This window comes from Neofelis nebulosa, chromosome 9, assembly GCF_028018385.1.
Source record: "Neofelis nebulosa isolate mNeoNeb1 chromosome 9, mNeoNeb1.pri, whole genome shotgun sequence".
NCBI classification, from domain to species: domain Eukaryota; kingdom Metazoa; phylum Chordata; class Mammalia; order Carnivora; family Felidae; genus Neofelis; species Neofelis nebulosa.
Window position 1 is genome coordinate 140118868 of NC_080790.1, and position 15329 is coordinate 140134196.

The following is a 15329-nucleotide window of genomic DNA, read 5'->3' on the forward strand; positions in this document are numbered from 1 at the left end:
CTCACCTTGTCCCCCAGGTAGGAGGGTGGGGCCTGCCAGTACAGCTCAGGGAAGGCCTCGGCCCCGAGCCGCAGGTCGGCGTAGAGCAGCTCCGAGGCCGCCCGCAGCTCGTGAGGCACCACCTGCCGGTCGCTGCTCGCCAGCGTCCAGCCCTCCATGTCCACAAGCTGTGGGCACACAGGTGGGGCGCGGGGTGAGCACCCTCACGTGCCACGGGGCCCGTCCCGCACCCGGGGCCTGCCGGTTGGGGGTCACGTGTCCCCTCTGGGAGGCGGCCCTGCCCCAGTCCAGGTCCTGCTGACTGCACACCTCCCGGCGGGTGTGGGCCGAGCTCCCGCAGCGCTCGGTGGCCCCGAAGCAGAAGCAGCGGGTGCAGCCTTTTGGGTTGGCAGCGTCCAGGAAGAAGGTCCCCAGGCGGCACTGGTCACACCTCAGGCCCTGCACGTTCTCCTGGGGGCGGGTGGACAGGGCAGGTCGGTCGGCCACGTGCTGTGGGCTCAACCACCCTGGCTCGCTGTCACCCGCTCGCTGACGGGCTGAGTCCCCAGAATCGGCCGGGAAGCCCCCAGGGCCCCCAGAGGAGGAGTTTCAGCGGCTGAGGCAACACAGGAGGTGGGGTATCAGGCCGTGGAGGCCACCTAGGCCCCCCCCCCGGCCCCTCACCTTGCAGTAGCACTGGCCCGTGAGGGGGTCGCACACGCCGGGCGTGGAACCCGCTTCATGGCAGTCACAGGGGCGACAACTGGGGTAGCCGTGGAAGCCAGGGGCACAGGTGTCACAGCGGCGCCCGGCCACATTGGGTCTGCACCTGCCAGAGGAAGTTCAGACGCTGGCCGGGCCTCCCCTCCACGCTTACTGAGACCACAGGTGGCCCCCAAGGCAGCGGATCCCCAAGGTGTAACCCCCCTCTCCAGACCTGGGGGGAGGTGCTCTCAGTGGCAATGCCATCCCTGACCCAGGACCGACCCCGGGCCATGGTGACAGCCCCACTACCCAGCTCACTTGCACTGGCCACTGTCCATGTCACAGGTGGGATCCGTGAGCTCCTGGACACCAGGCCCCGAGCAGTTACACTCCTCACAGCCAACCAGGGGGTGGCAGCCAAAGGTCTGGGGCTGACAGACGATGCAGTCGGGCGGGACGGTGCGAGGCGGGCAGACACAGCGGCCGGTGAGCTCATCACACAGGCGGCCTCGGCAGTCACAGGCTGCAGAGCACGGGCACGGGCGTGGTGAACCCTCTGCCCCATCAGACGCCGGGGGTCCGGGCCCGAGGACACCCCACCCCACCCCACCCCACCCCGGCCCGGTTTCGCCAAGCTCCAGGCCGCCTGGCCCAGGCAGCTCCTCTGATGTGCGGTCAGTTGCCCAGAATCGCTGTCCGGTCCCTGGACCCTGTCTCACAGCCAAGCCACGGGCTGCCTGAGGTCCTACAGACGGGGCAGCAGAGCTCCAGAACTTTCTCCTGGCCACCGTACCCACACTTCCTTCCACTGGGAAACCTCCTTGGGATTAGGACCTTCCTTCGCCGGCACCCCCGGGGACTGAATTACTCACGCCTGCAGCTGGGGAAGCCCCAGTAGCCAGTGGCACAACGGGAGCAGTCACGGCCGATGACATGGGCACGGCAGGGACACTGGCCCCCAAAGGGCTCACATGTGGGGCCCGTGGCTCCCATTTCATGGCAGCCACAAGGCCGAGCCCCGTTGTTATAGAAGAGAGAGAGAGAGGAGGCTGCATCGCGACAGAACTGGGACGAGCTGCCGGGGCTGGGGTGAGAATGAGGTGGTGAGGCCCAGTCCCCATCCAGAGCCCCGCCCCCAGCCCCGCCCCACCCCGGAGCCCTGCCCCCAGCCCCACCCACCGCCCCGCCCCACCCCGGAGCCCCGCCTCCAGCCCCGCCCCGGCCCCAGCCCAGTCCACCTGATGTGGTGTCCCTGGCTGGCACACTGGCTGATGAAGTCGTAGGATTTGTCCAGGGGCTCCTCTCGGAGGTAGCCGGAGCTGTAGGCCTCCTCGGGGACCACCAGCACGTACTCCTAGAGCACCAAAGCCTGGTCACCTTCCCGTGGGCCCAGGGGAGGACCCAGGCTGGGGAAGCAGACCAGAGCCTGCCGGAAGCAGCACATCACGAAGGGGGGTGGGGGGGGGGGGGTCCCTGGGACCGGCCAGGGTCCAGCCAGGCAGCTAAGATGGCAATGGCCGCACCACACCCAACCCCGGGCCCCAGCAAGGCTGGCAGGTGTTGGGTGCCCAGTGGGCTGCTCAGAAGGGAGGTCGGCTTCTGGAGCCTAATGGACGCTTGGGGTTGTGATGCTCAGCGATAAAGAAGCGTCCAGCCTCTTGGTGCCCCCCTCCCATCCTTGTCTGCCAGACATGCCTTTGCCCTCCCTCTCCGTCCCTCTAGGCCTCCTCCTCCGAGAAGGCCACCCTGACCAGCGGGGCTCCAGGGGGATAGCAGGCAACATCTTGGCTCTTAGATACCCTCCCCCCTCCACCAGCCTCACAGCCTGGCCCGGAGGTCCGTGGAGCCCGCTCTCCCTGGCACCTGGCGTGGGGCTGGGCCACGCAGATGGACACACCCTGCCTGAGGTGACCGATGGTGTGACGCGTTCAGGACATCCATACCCGGAGACGCTAGCCCCACGTCGGGCCCCAAGACATCTGCGTGCAGACATGGCGTCCTCGGGACTCACCAGCCAGAGCCACCGGCCCTCGGGCACACGCACGGTCACGGTGAGCTCGCTGTCGGTCACATCCAGGACGGCCTGGCCCTCACACACCACCAGGGTGCGGCAGCCATAGCCGTGTGGGCAGAAGCTGGCGTTGGCGTGGCCTGGAGGGGGATGAAAAGACAGGTCGGCGCACACCCTCCACGCCCCACAGACCGGCCGTGGCCCCGTGGCCTCATTCCGGGGTCGCTCCCGGAGCTACCAGGGAGGAAGAGATGGCCACGGGACAGCGCCCTGCCCACCGAGGGGCGTGCATCTGCAATGCACAAGGCAGACATGTGACCGTGCGTCAGGCCTCTCCGGCTGGGCCCGCTCGCGTTACGTGAATCGGGTGTGGCCACACACAGAGGCCCGCTAGGCACGGGTCCCGAGCTCGGCCGAGCAAAAACGAAGCAGACACACGTGTGAGAACACAGGTGCCGTCGACACGTGTCCCGCGGTGAAACCTGGATTACCCGCCTACGTGACAGGGCGAGCCCCGACTCTGGAAGGGAATCGAGCGAATCCGGGAAGGGGGCCCGGAGGCTGGGGCTGCCGCCTGCCCTGGGCCCTGGGCCCCTCCTCTGAGAGCCGACAGCTCTCGCGACGTCCGCACCTCGCGATGACCACACGAGGGGCCGTGCGAGGAGACCCCCGACGGGCTGGCTCCTCGTCCGGGGGTCCGCCCCCACGGCCCGCCCCAGCCACTCACCCTGCCAGACTCGGCCCCCGCTGACGAGGACCTCCACGGTGAAGGTGGGGTGCGCCGGCTGGTAGCCATGCAGCAGGAAGGCGTAGCGGCCCAGCGCGGGCACGTGGGTGGTGAAGACCACAGTCCCCTGCAGGGAGAGGCTGCGCTGAGCGGGCGCGGGGGTAGGAGTGCGAGCCGGGCTGGAGGGTGGAGTCCTCCCGGCCTGGGCCCTCACCTGGGGGTGGCGCAGCAGGGTGGGCTCCACGTCGGGGTCCACGGCAGTGGAGGGCCGAGGCTGGGGCCCTGGCGGGAGCGCGCCGGGCACAAAGTCCTGCGAGCGGGCCAGGGGGAGGCCGGGAGGCAGCGGCAGCACGCGGCAGTCCCGCAGGATGACGGGCTGGGGCGGCTTCGGGAAGCGCGACGGCAGGCAGGCGGCACTGGAGGGGGCGCGGGAGTGAGTCCCTGCGGGCCGGCCGGCGTGCCCCGCCAGCGGTCCCGGCCCCTCCCGGCCCCGCCACCTGCTGGGCTCGAAGGCACCGTGGCTGCTGACACAGCGGACCCGGGGCTCCACGAGCTCCAAGCTGAATGTCTCCGCGGGCACCAGGGTGACGCCGTGCTGTGGACAGAGGGCCAGGCGTGGACGTGCGCGTGGGGCCCTCCCACACCCCGCGTGGGCCCCGCGTCCCGCTCTCCGCGCCTAGCCCCCGGTTCCTCTGGCTGCACGAACACTGGCCCTCGACTGCAGCGTCTAGACCAGAGCCCTTCTCAGCTCTCCTCGGGGCCACCCTCCTGTCTCCCCTCCGCCACCCATCCTGTCACTCTCTGCGGCTCCTCGACCGCGACCTCCCCCCTCGGCTCCAGCGACAGTAACGCGAGACACCAAAGCTGCCCAGGAAACCCCACAGCGGAGGCGGGGACACCTGCCCCGTGAGATTCCGGTAACAAAGCTCCAGAACGCACTGATGAGATGGCGCGCTCAGTGCCGGGGGGGTGGCCACGGGGGCCGAGGGGCGTCGGGGGGGGGGGGCGTGCTGCTTCCCGGCCTGGGTGTGGGGGGTGAGGGAGAGCCACGCTGGGCTGTGCACGCGAGGCAGCTCTGGGTCCCCACCACAGGGCTGAGCAGAGACGCAGGCCCCCTGACGTCAGCTGGTCGGGCGGGAGCCCTGCGGCCGTGTCTTCAGCAACACGCGTGAAACACACCAGCCCCAGAAAGCGCACGGAGGGGGTGCGGCGGGCAGCCACGGGGCTCCCTCTCCCTTTGTGAGTCTTTCCCGACATGCGACGCTTTTATAACAGCACGTGCAGGAGTAGATCTATTTTTTAAAAGGCGGGAAACGTAACACTGGTCTTGTGAGAGCGAGCGTCACCCGCCCTGAGCTTTATCGAGGGCACGTCTCCGCTCGCTCCTGGGCGTCCGCGACGTTAGCACGGCACGATGCTTCGTGCCCAGGCAGGTGCAGGGGCCCGTGTCGCGGCAACGTCGTCCTCGTTCTCAGAGCACGGAGGACGACCAGGAGCCAACGACCCCGCCGAACAGACCCCTTCACACCGCGATGTTCTTGCAAATTATACCAGGAGGCGTTTTTTTGTTAACATAGTCACTTTCTCCTCCTCTCCAATCCCCCACGCACTCCCTCCCCACGAGCCGTGCGCGCACTGACGGTGGGGCGGCTGCTGGGCCCCTGGGCTCCCCACACTCTTCTACTTCTATGCCGTCTGAAATCTTCCGAAAGGCCGGAAGCCACAGGGGGGCCCTGGGGCCCATGCAGGTCAGGGGTCAGGGCCTCACCAGGAAGAAGCGTGCCTGCTTGGCCGTGAGCCGGACGCTGGCCTCCGTGTCCAGGTGGAAGACCGCGAGGTGGTGCTGCGTGTCCAGGGCGGCGCCCCGGCACAGGGTGCTGGGGACGGGGGCGGGGTGGTCAGCGGGTGGGGCAGCCCCAGGGCCCAAGCCCTCCCATGCGTCCCCCCCAGACCCGAATCCTCTCCCACTCCCACAGACCTATAGAGGCAGGGGTGCAAAGGGAGTGCCCCCTGCTGAGGGGCCCGCCGCGGGACGTGCACGCCTACGCCCACCTCCTGGCGGGCGTCCTCATTGGCATACTCCACCACCAGGACGTAGCGGCCCGGCTGTGGCACAGCCACCTGAAGCTGAACGTCCACCTGGGAGTGGGGGGGACAGAGTGATCAGAGGCCCCACCGGCAGAACGAGACCCCGTGCACTCCCTGGGCACAGCCCTTACCACCTCCCCCCCACAGCCTCCCACCCCCCCCCCCCAGGTCTGAGTCTGCACCTGCTGTCCTTGCCCGGGGCACTCCTCCCAGGACACCCCCATGGCCACTTGGCCTCCAACCTCTGCTCACTCCAAGCCTCCCCTGCCTTCCCAAGGCCTCTTGGCCTCAGTGCTGCTGAGTGCTTACTGCCCGGAGGCCCAGCCCGGGTCTTCAGAGAGAACAAATGACTCTCTGCCTCCTCGCGATAAACTGGGGGGGGGGGGGAGGGGTCAGCGACACCCCATTTACAAATGAGGCTCCAAGGCTGTTCTGACTCCCGACGTCAAACCTGTGTCCTTGCCTGCACCTGTGTGCCGTCACCGCGGCACGGGCCCTCCCTCCCCCAACCTCCAGCCAAGGGCACGCCTTCCCCAGATCTTGACCCTGCCTGCCCCTCTGTGGGGTCCCAGGGACACGCACGTCACTGCCCAGGCAGGCGGCCAGGGGCGGGTGCGAAGGGCTGAGCTGCTCCGTGGGGCACGGCCAGGGCAAGCTGTTGTCACGGCGACACAGGGCCTCGGTTCCTGCAGCTGAGGGGAAGCCATCCAGAGGCAGGTGCGTGTAGAGGAGGCAGCTGGGTTGGGGGGAGGGTGGGGGACACAGAATGCCGTCAGCAGGGACACGCAGTGGGCACAGTGAGGGTCAGGCCTCCACCCCCACCAGGCCGGCCCTCACTTCTCCCTGGAGCGCTGCTCAGCAGGCCGGAACGTGCAGGCCTCGGTCACCCGCAGCTGCAGGAGGGCCGCCTCGTAGTAGGTGCTGGGTAGAAGGACCACATAGTCCTGGCGGGCGGGGGGAGAGGTAGGTACTAGGGCCCCGTCCGCGGGCCCTGATCCACCCCACTCAGCCCCCGCCTCACCAGGAGCACCCCCTCAGCCTCCACGAGCAGGGCCCAGGCGCCGGGGTTCAGCACAAAGGGCTCCCCAAAGCCCCTCTGGGGCACGGTGACAAAGGCAGGCTCCGTGCTGGGTGGGAAGGTGACAGGCTGGCTCTGCTCCGTACCTGGGGACGTGGACCGTGAGACTCCTAGTCTCAGCCCATGGGCCACCACGGGCTGCAGCTCCCCCAGGGCACAGGCCGGCCCCCCACCCACACATGGGCCCCCAGTGGGGCTGGGGCAGAAGTGGGAGGGTAGGGGGTGGGGCAGGAGCAGCTGGGGCGGGGCTGGGTGGGACTAGGGCGGCGGGGGGCAGCGGAGTGGGCAGCAGGGCTGGGGTGGTGCAGGCAGCGGGACTGGGGCGGGGCGGGCAGCAGGGGCGGGGCGGGCAGCGGGGCTGGGGTGGAGAGGGCAGCGGGGCCGGGGCGGGGCGGGCAGCGGGACAGGCGGCGAGAGGCCCCCAGGCACTCACAGTTGGTGCAGGTGGCAAACTTGCCCTCCTCCTGCACAGAGACTCGCCCGCTCACAGTGCTGGGCCCGCGGTTGACGAACCGGAAGATGAGCCGGAAGAGGTCAGGGGAGGTCACGTTCAGCCTCACCACGATCCTGGGCTGGGGGGAGCGGGGGCACGGAGAGTCGGGGTCGCCCCTCCCTGGCCATTCCCAGCCTGGTCCCCCGCCCGCCCCGTCTGCCAGCCACAGTGGGGACTCGACGCTGAGACCTGGGCCGGGCAGCTCCCCACCCACCTGGATGGGCGACATTTGCGCGTAGCCCCTCCAGCCGAAGCTCTCGAACTCGAGGGGGTTGAAGCCGAAGCGTGCGGTGCGGCCCTCGGGCGTGGCCGCCTCCTCCAGCTCCAGGCGTAGGTCGTGTAGGTCAGGGAGGTAGTGGTCTCGCGCCGGCCTGGCCACGACAGGGGCGGTCAAGGGCAGTCCCCCGGGGCCCCTACCGGACGAGCTGCCTCTCCGGCCCCCTGCCCTCCAGCCCCCCGGGTGGGGCACCCACTCGGCACAGGTGAGGCCCTGGGTGTTGGGGCGGCACCGGCAGGCGCCCGTCCGCGGGTCACAGCCCTGTCCCAGCGCACCGCCGACGTCACACCGGCAGCCTGCGACAGGAGGGAGCCAGGTCAGAGCCGCCCACCCCCAGCCGGCCGTGGCGCTTTTCCCACCCCGGGCCTGGGCCCCTGGGGCTCGGTCTACTATCTGCAGAGAGCAACGGGGCCACAAAGCCCACTCCCACGACCCGCAGGGGCCGCCTGGGGCTCCGGACAGTGACGAGACCCTGGGGCCGACTAGTGACGTCTGCCAGGGGCACGGGAGAGAGAGGGCGGCCCCCGTGCCCAGCACAGGCCTGGCCAGGCTTTCGGAGGCTGCCCGACGAGTGCCCGCACGACAGCCAGGCCCTCCCCGTGGGACGCAGTCACTCACTGCGGCAGCCAAAGTAGTCAGCTCGGTCCAGCCCGAAGAAGCCGTCCCGGCACGCTGCGCAGGCCTGGCCACACACGTGAGGCTTGCAGGAGCACTGGCCGTCGCCCTGTGGCCGGGCGAAAAGGTGAGACCGAGCAGGGAGGGTCGGGACGCGCCTGCCCCACAGCCCCCGGGCACCTCGGCCCCCAGACTCACCGGCCGGCATTCGGCGACTCCACCCAGCGTGCCCCGGGGATCACAGCTGCAGCCTAGGGGAGAGGCAGAGCGGGCCTGGACCCTGCGGGGCTAGCACTCGCCTCCCTACACCGCTCCTGTGCCCCAGAGCCTCCCCAGCACTCCGACACCCACCCACCCCCAGACTCACGGGTGCAGCCCTCGGGGTTGCTGGGACTCAGCCCCCAGAACCCGGGTTTACAGCGATCGCAGCTCGGCCCCTCCACATGAGCCCGGCACGTACAAGGGGCCTGTGCCTGGGAGAAGATGAGACTGAGGGTCGGAATGGGTCCCTGCCCTTCTACCCGAAACCCTGCCCCATCTCGGGCATGCCCCGTCCCTGCCCCATCTCAGGCATGTCCCTGGGATGCAGACTGAGGCCCAGCCAAGGGAACAAACGGGCCCTGAGGTTGCCAAGGCGACAGGGCAGCAGGGGAAGCGATGGTCTCCCTGGAGGTGACAGGCTGAACTCCACTGAGGGCTGACCTGGGCTCACCTCAGGACGGGTGTGATCGGCCGGGGCCAGGCCGGCAGGGTGGCAGGACCCAGCTGTGGGGAGACACGGGCTCTGGTCACTTCTCAGTCACTGACTCAGGGCCGAGGGCTTCCCCGGGCCCGGCCAGGACCCACGGCTCCGTGGGAGCCAGCACACGTGCCTCCCACTAATGGGAACAGGCGTGCAAACACGTGCAGGGTGCCTCTGTGCTCTGGTTCCCTCGGCTACAAAGGCACGTGCCCTCCCCCGCCACAGGGAACATGTGCAAACGTGTGGACACACGCTGTAGGCGCACAGAGCACGTGAACACGGCGAGGGAACACGCGCTCCCGAGAACAATCACGTGAAAACGTGTGCGCGCGCTTACGAGGCCCACAGACGCACATACGTGGCACGCGGGCCCCCACGAGAGCACAGTGCGTGAACGGCCACACGAACGCACGCGTGAGCACACACAGCGCGTGGACGGGCGTGGGCACACAGGAACGAAGTTGGCAGCTACACGGACCACGCACCCCGCGCCGGCCTCACCTTCACAGGAGGGGAAGTTGTAGGCGCCGGGCACGCAGGCGTCACATCGCAGCCCCGTCACGTGGGGCCGGCAGCTGCACTGCCCGCTCCGGGGGTCACAGGCCGCGTGCAGGGAGCCCTCGGCGGAGCAGCGGCAGGCTGGGTGAGAAAGGCAGGGTGTGGGCGGGCAGGAGGGACATGGCCGCCCACCCTCCCCCCGCGAGGACACTCACGGGCACAGTGGGGGAAGCCGTGGAAGCCGGGGCTGCATTCCTGGCAGGTAGCGCCCGTGTAGCCGGGGCGACAGAGGCACACGCCCCCTGCCCCGCAGAGCTGGTCCAGGGCACCCCGGGGGTCGCAGGTGCAGGCTGCAGGTGACACGGGGTTAGGCCCGGGGCGCCTGTGGGTGGCCCTCCCGCTCCACCCGGGGCCCCGCCCTGGCCCTCCGCTCACCGTGGCAGTCGGGGTAGCCATGGTGGCCCGGGCTGCAGCGGTCACAGCGAGGGCCGTCGAACCCTGGCCGGCACGGGCAGCGGCCGGCCTCATCACAGCCCTCGGGCAGAGTCCCCACGGGGCTGCAGCCACACACTATAGAGGGAAGGAGCACATGGGGGCCCCCTGAGCCGGGCAGGCCACACCCTGGGCCCCACACACCCCCGTGCCCGCTGGGCTGGCCTCGCTCACGCTGGCAGAGAGGAAAGTGGAAGTATCCCGGGGCGCAGCGGTCACACGCGGCCCCCTCGAAGCCCGCCCGGCACGCGCACTGGCCTGAGTCAGGGTCGCAGTCCCCTCCCACCGCTCCGGGGCTGGAGCACCGGCAGGCTGCAGGGAGGGGTGGCCGCACTCAGTCAGAGAGGGCGCAGGCTCCGGGGGCCGCACGAGGACAGACACGGGGCCACACTCACGCTGGCAGCTCGGGCCGTAGAACCCCGGGGCGCAGAGCTCGCAGTGGACGCCCTGGAAGGCGGGTTTGCACACGCAGCGTCCCACCCGCGGGTCCTTCCGGCAGGCGTTGCCCTGGGTCCCGGCGGCGCTGCAGTCACAGTCTGGGGGGTGAGAGGGGAGTCTCAGGCGCCTCGCAGACCCCAGCCCTCCCCGCCGGAAAACCTCTTCTCTCCGCAAACTCTCCTTACGCCTCATGCGCTCACACAAGAACGAAAGGACAAAAATCCCAAGAAGGCAAAGCCCACGTTTCTGGAAAACTGCAAGCAAGGAGATCAGGACGGCTGTAGTCCGGGTAATTAGTCGTTGCTAACACAGCTAAGTCAACCGCAGGCATTCGCCCCACCAGAGAAAACGTACAAACAGAATCATAGAGAACATTGTAGTCTTTATAAATAACTCCATGGGTTGGAGAGAAGGAAGAAAAGTGAGCCAAACGTCTCAACTTTGCCTGAGAAGAGGTCATAAATACTATTTAATTCTTGTCGCTTGTAGAAGATAACGGTTTGATATTTGTCAGAAATGGAAGGGTGACCCCGGGCCAGATGAGGAGACAAAAACGGAACTTGTGACCCCCCGAGAAGGAAACACAAACCATGCAAAACCAAAACACGTTCTGTTGCCCAATCTGGCCAGACGCGGGAAGGAAAGACCCCGCGGGAGGAAAGAGGACACAGCCAAGAACAGGAGCCCCGACTGAGGCCACGTCCCTGCCGGCCACGTCTCCTTTCACAAGATAAAACTCAGAGGCCTCCGTTTGGGTCCTGAAGAGAAACCAAGTGCCACTGGCACCGCGCAGTCGTCGCAACGGCCGCCCTAGACGCGTCCCCGTGAATCAAAACCACCCCTGGTCGAGACCCAATGCTTCACACGTTGCTGTAACTAAGACAGAATGAAAATAATAAATTCAACAAGCGATTCAAACAGTAACAGCACAAAAGAAAGTAAAAAGACCAAGATACCGTGTGATCTCACTTATATGCGGAATCTAGAACAGAAACCAAAAACCAAGCTCACGGGTACGGAGAACACGTTGGCGGCTGCCGGGCCAGGGGCGGGAGAAAGGTGTGAAGGCGTCCAAAGGTATAAGCTTCCAGGTGTAAAAATGGGAAAGCTGTGGGGCTGTGATGTGCCGTTCACTGTGCTGGATGGCATACTGGAAATTTGCTAAAAGATCTGAAAAGGTCTCATCATGAGGAAAAAGTAATTCTGTAATTGCGTAGCGACAAGACGCTAAGCACGCTTACCGTGGTCATCGTCTCGCAATATGTGCAAATATCAAACGAAGACGGTGTCCACCTGAAACTCCCGGATGTTGAACGTTAACTACGCTTCGATTTTTTTTAAAAAGAAGTAGAAGGAATTAAAGATTTTAATTCAAGGTTTTCAATACTAGGAAACAAAATCTCTCCCCCAAACTACAAAGAGAGAAGCTCCAGCAGGTCTCATAGGTGGAATCTTAAGCTGTGTTTTGGAAACGCCAGTATATTAAGCAAACTTCCAGGAGAGGAAGAAAGGAAAAGAAAGGAAATGAAAACAGACAACGAGAGAAACGAAAGGGAAGGTAGAAATCATGACAGACCGCTGTGTGTGGCTCTGTACCACTACGTTTTAAAATCCAGGGGCACCTGGGTGGCTCAGTCGGTTAAGCATCCAACTCTCGATTTTGGCTCAGGTCTATCCTGACAGTGCTGATCGTGCTTGGGATTCTCTTTCCCTCTGTCTCTCTCTGCCCCTCCCCTGCTCAGTCTGTCTCAAAAAAAGGAAACTTAAAACCTCTTTAATAAAAAACAAAACAAAACCAAAAGACATAGGCAATTTGCTAAGAAACATCAACGACCAGAATGGACTTAGGCTGAGGCAGGAAATCAACAGATACAAAACCACGGGAGGAACGAGAACCACAGTCGAAGACTTCCAGTAAACAACAGGTGTCAGGGCCCGTGGCCTCAGAAGTCCCATCAAACTTTTAAGAAATGGGTAATTCCCGTGATTTTTAAACCGCCCAAGCGAGGGTCATTTCCCAAGTATTCTACAAAATGAATTACAAAATGAAAACCAGATGGCACACACACCAAAGAAAAACACCAAGAAAACCCTCAACCAGTCTCCCCGACAGATACAGACACAAAGGTCTGCGTTAGGAAAGACACAATAGGGGCGCCTGGGTGACTCAGTCGGTGAAGCGTCCGACTTCGGCTCAGCTCATGATCTCACACCCTGTGAGTTCGAGCCCCGCGTCGGGCTCTGTGCCGACAGCTCGGAGCCTGGAGCAAGCTTCGGATTCTGTGTCTCCCTCTCTCTCTGCCCTTCCCCCGTCTCACGCTCTCTCTCTTTCTCAATAATAAATAAACGTTAAAAAAAAATTTAGGAAAGACACAACGGAATTCCTTGGACAAGGAGCAGACTGCCCTGGACACCCCACCAGCATGGCCGTCGTGGAGCGCCAACCCCGGGCCACAGGGACCGGAGGGCTTTTGGGAGTTATGCTGGGGCTCAGCAAACTGCAGTCCAAGGGCTTGGCTCCCCTGCCTGCTTTGCAAATAAAGCTTTATTGGAACACAGCCAGGCCCATTCACGTTCACACAGTCCACACCGCTTTCCAGCTATGGCACACGACAGCGGGGCTCACGAGCCGCGACAGGACATCTGGCCCTCAAAATCAAAGGCAGGCCCTGTCCGGCCCTTTCCGGAAGAAGTCTGTTGACCGCTGTTTACGCCACTGACGAAGAACAGACATTTAAATGTAAAGAAGAGACACAAGAATAAGTGAGTTTAGGGCGCACCACCTCCCTACGACTGAGTCAGACGCAAGTGTCGACAGAACCACTGGAGGGTTACAACGGCAGCACAGGAGAGAAGAGTCCCCAAGACACAAGGCAGAGGACCCTGCCGGTGGGGGCACCGGCACGTGAGCCACGCGTCGTTTGCTGAGCGCGCAGAGAGCTCAGCCCCGCCAGCAACGTGGATGCCGTTACGGAAGAAGAACGCCTGCCCATCAGACTGGGACACACCATCTGCTGAAAGGCGCACCTGATTCCAGAAAGACAAGGGGGAGGCGGTCTCTGACAGGTGAGCGTCCTGCCCGCTGGGCTGACGGTCGCAAGCAGCTTGCGTCGCTGCGGTGGTGCCCTCAGCATCCGCTGATGCCGCTAACGTGACTACACTGGACACTACTTCGTTTCAGAGAGCGGTTTGGCAACGTGCCGCCAAAAATGTCCCTGAACATGCATGTCTAGTGACTCAGAACCTTCTAGGAAATTGTTCTGCAGAAATGATTGAGAATTGATGGAAAGTTTTAGCTACAGGGATGTTTACCGTAGCGTTTTTTTTTAATTGGAAAGAACCTAAATTTCTAACAACTGGGAGTGAAGTAAACGCTACATCTGTTGGGATGACACGGAACACGAAGGGACACGTCTGCAGGGCCACAGTGGCCACAGCGGGTGGAAACACAGTTACAAAGCTCATGTACACGTGGCTGTCTGCAGAAGTGTGCAGGCACACAGGGAGGTCCTGGCTGTAGGAAGAGGGCTTATTTGTAAATGGCGCAATCTCGGATATCTTTTTTTTCCGGCTTTATCCTTACCCATCCTTCCGGAGGGTTTTTTTGTTTTTTTGGTTTTTTTAGCACGAATATGCATTATTTGCATAAAAATACAAGAACCAAAGGGCACCTGGGTGGCTCGGTCAGTTAAGTGTCTGACCTCTGAGTCCATCTCAGGTCACGATCTCACAGTTCGTGGGTTCAAGTCCCAGGTCAGGCTCTCAGCAATGACCACGTGGAGCCTGCTTGGATCCTCTCCCCCTCTCTCTGCCCCTCCTCTGCTCCACTCTGTCTCTCAAAATAAACTTAAAAAATACACAAGAACCAAAAGTAAGGTGAGCACAGTGAACCCTCCCCCTCCCGTGGGGTCCTTCACGGGGCTCCCCCCGCCCCACTGCTCTAGCGGAGCCCAGGGCAGGACGGGGACCTCGGGCGACACTTACTCACGATCTGTCCGGCTGGCAGCACCTGTTCCCCGGTGTGGTTGGGGGAGGAGGACGACGCCGCTGAGGGGGGAGACGCTGCGCGTCAGCCAGGTCGGCTCAGCACCACTGGACACGCGGGCAGGACCGGAGGCTCCACCCTGGGTCCCCCCACCTCCCAGGGCTCTGGGGACTGAGTCCTGGTCCCCCCCCCCCCCCCCCCCCCCGACCCAGGCGGACGCCCTCACGGTAGCAGCGCGGGAAGCCGGCGAAGCCCTCGGCACACGCGTCGCAGCGCTCCCCGGTGAAGTTGGGCCGGCAGTAGCAGCGGCCGGTCAGATCTTCGCACGTCCCGTCCGTGAAGTCCGACTCGCAGCTGCAGCCTGGACGGGGCCGAGGCGTCGTGAGACGGCAGGCCCGGCCCCGGGGAAGCCGGGCGAGACCCCGGCCGGGTCTCCCACGGCGGGGCGGGGACCCCAGCAGGGCAGGGAGCCGGAGACCCCGGACGCCCCCGCCCCCGGAAGGCCCCACCCGGGCCAACCCCACTCACGGCGGCAAGCGTGGGGAGAGTCAAGGGGCTGGTCCGGGGCACGGAAGAAGCCGGGCAGGCAGCGTTCACAGTTGATGCCGGTCGTGTGATGCTGGGGTGGCGGATACGGGGCCCCTGAGCCCGGGCGTGCTCCCCCACCTCCACCCCCGCCCCCCGCCCTGGGTGCGCAGACTGCGTGGGGCCCCGCCCGCGCCCTAGTTCCCATCACGCCCCCATCCCACCTGGCAGTCGATGCACACGCCCCCGCCCTGGTACGCGCCGTCCAGGTTCTGGCTGGCGTTGCGCCGGTCCACCTCCGGGTCGTAGAAGCAGTCGTGGGCGTGGCCGTGGCAGTTGCAGGCTGGAGAGAAGGGGCGTGGCTGTTCACAGGCCCTCCCCGACCCCCTCTCGCGGGAACCCCCAGGGCATACCTCACAGACCAGGGGTGACCCCGGGTGTGGCCCGGCTGGGGTGGGGGTGGGGGCGGGGCCCGCCACGTGGCCAGAGCACGCCGACGGAGAAGGCGTGTGAGCACGTGTGTGTGGGCACGCGGGCACGCGCAGGGCACTCACACTGGCACTCGTTGGCGCTTTCGGTGGTTGCCGGCTTCCACGGCTGCTGGTTGAAGCCTGGGCAGCAGCGGTCACAGGAGCCCCCACATGTGTTGTGCTGACAGGCACACTGAAGCCTGTGG

The 15329-nt window shown here is 65.1% G+C and overlaps 2 protein-coding genes across 4 annotated transcripts in view; one reads left to right on the plus strand and one right to left on the minus strand.

Moving 5' to 3' along the window:
* MTG2 (mitochondrial ribosome associated GTPase 2) overlaps window positions 1-15329 on the plus strand; it is a 243062-nt gene that overhangs the window by 112179 nt on the left and 115554 nt on the right. The gene's annotated exons all lie outside the window — the stretch shown is intronic.
* LAMA5 (laminin subunit alpha 5) overlaps window positions 1-15329 on the minus strand; it is a 51332-nt gene that overhangs the window by 14755 nt on the left and 21248 nt on the right. The window contains 32 exon segments of the mRNA XM_058686136.1: window positions 6-167; window positions 310-450; window positions 664-808; window positions 1003-1207; window positions 1557-1768; window positions 1923-2038; window positions 2696-2835; window positions 3423-3549; window positions 3637-3838; window positions 3920-4017; window positions 5191-5299; window positions 5401-5561; window positions 6093-6246; window positions 6348-6454; window positions 6532-6674; window positions 7022-7160; window positions 7296-7452; window positions 7555-7654; window positions 7977-8082; window positions 8172-8224; window positions 8341-8446; window positions 8686-8738; window positions 9217-9354; window positions 9429-9563; window positions 9649-9783; window positions 9880-10017; window positions 10101-10241; window positions 14128-14190; window positions 14355-14489; window positions 14657-14747; window positions 14878-14996; window positions 15208-15323. Coding sequence (XP_058542119.1) covers window positions 6-167; window positions 310-450; window positions 664-808; window positions 1003-1207; window positions 1557-1768; window positions 1923-2038; window positions 2696-2835; window positions 3423-3549; window positions 3637-3838; window positions 3920-4017; window positions 5191-5299; window positions 5401-5561; window positions 6093-6246; window positions 6348-6454; window positions 6532-6674; window positions 7022-7160; window positions 7296-7452; window positions 7555-7654; window positions 7977-8082; window positions 8172-8224; window positions 8341-8446; window positions 8686-8738; window positions 9217-9354; window positions 9429-9563; window positions 9649-9783; window positions 9880-10017; window positions 10101-10241; window positions 14128-14190; window positions 14355-14489; window positions 14657-14747; window positions 14878-14996; window positions 15208-15323 — 4147 coding nt within the window.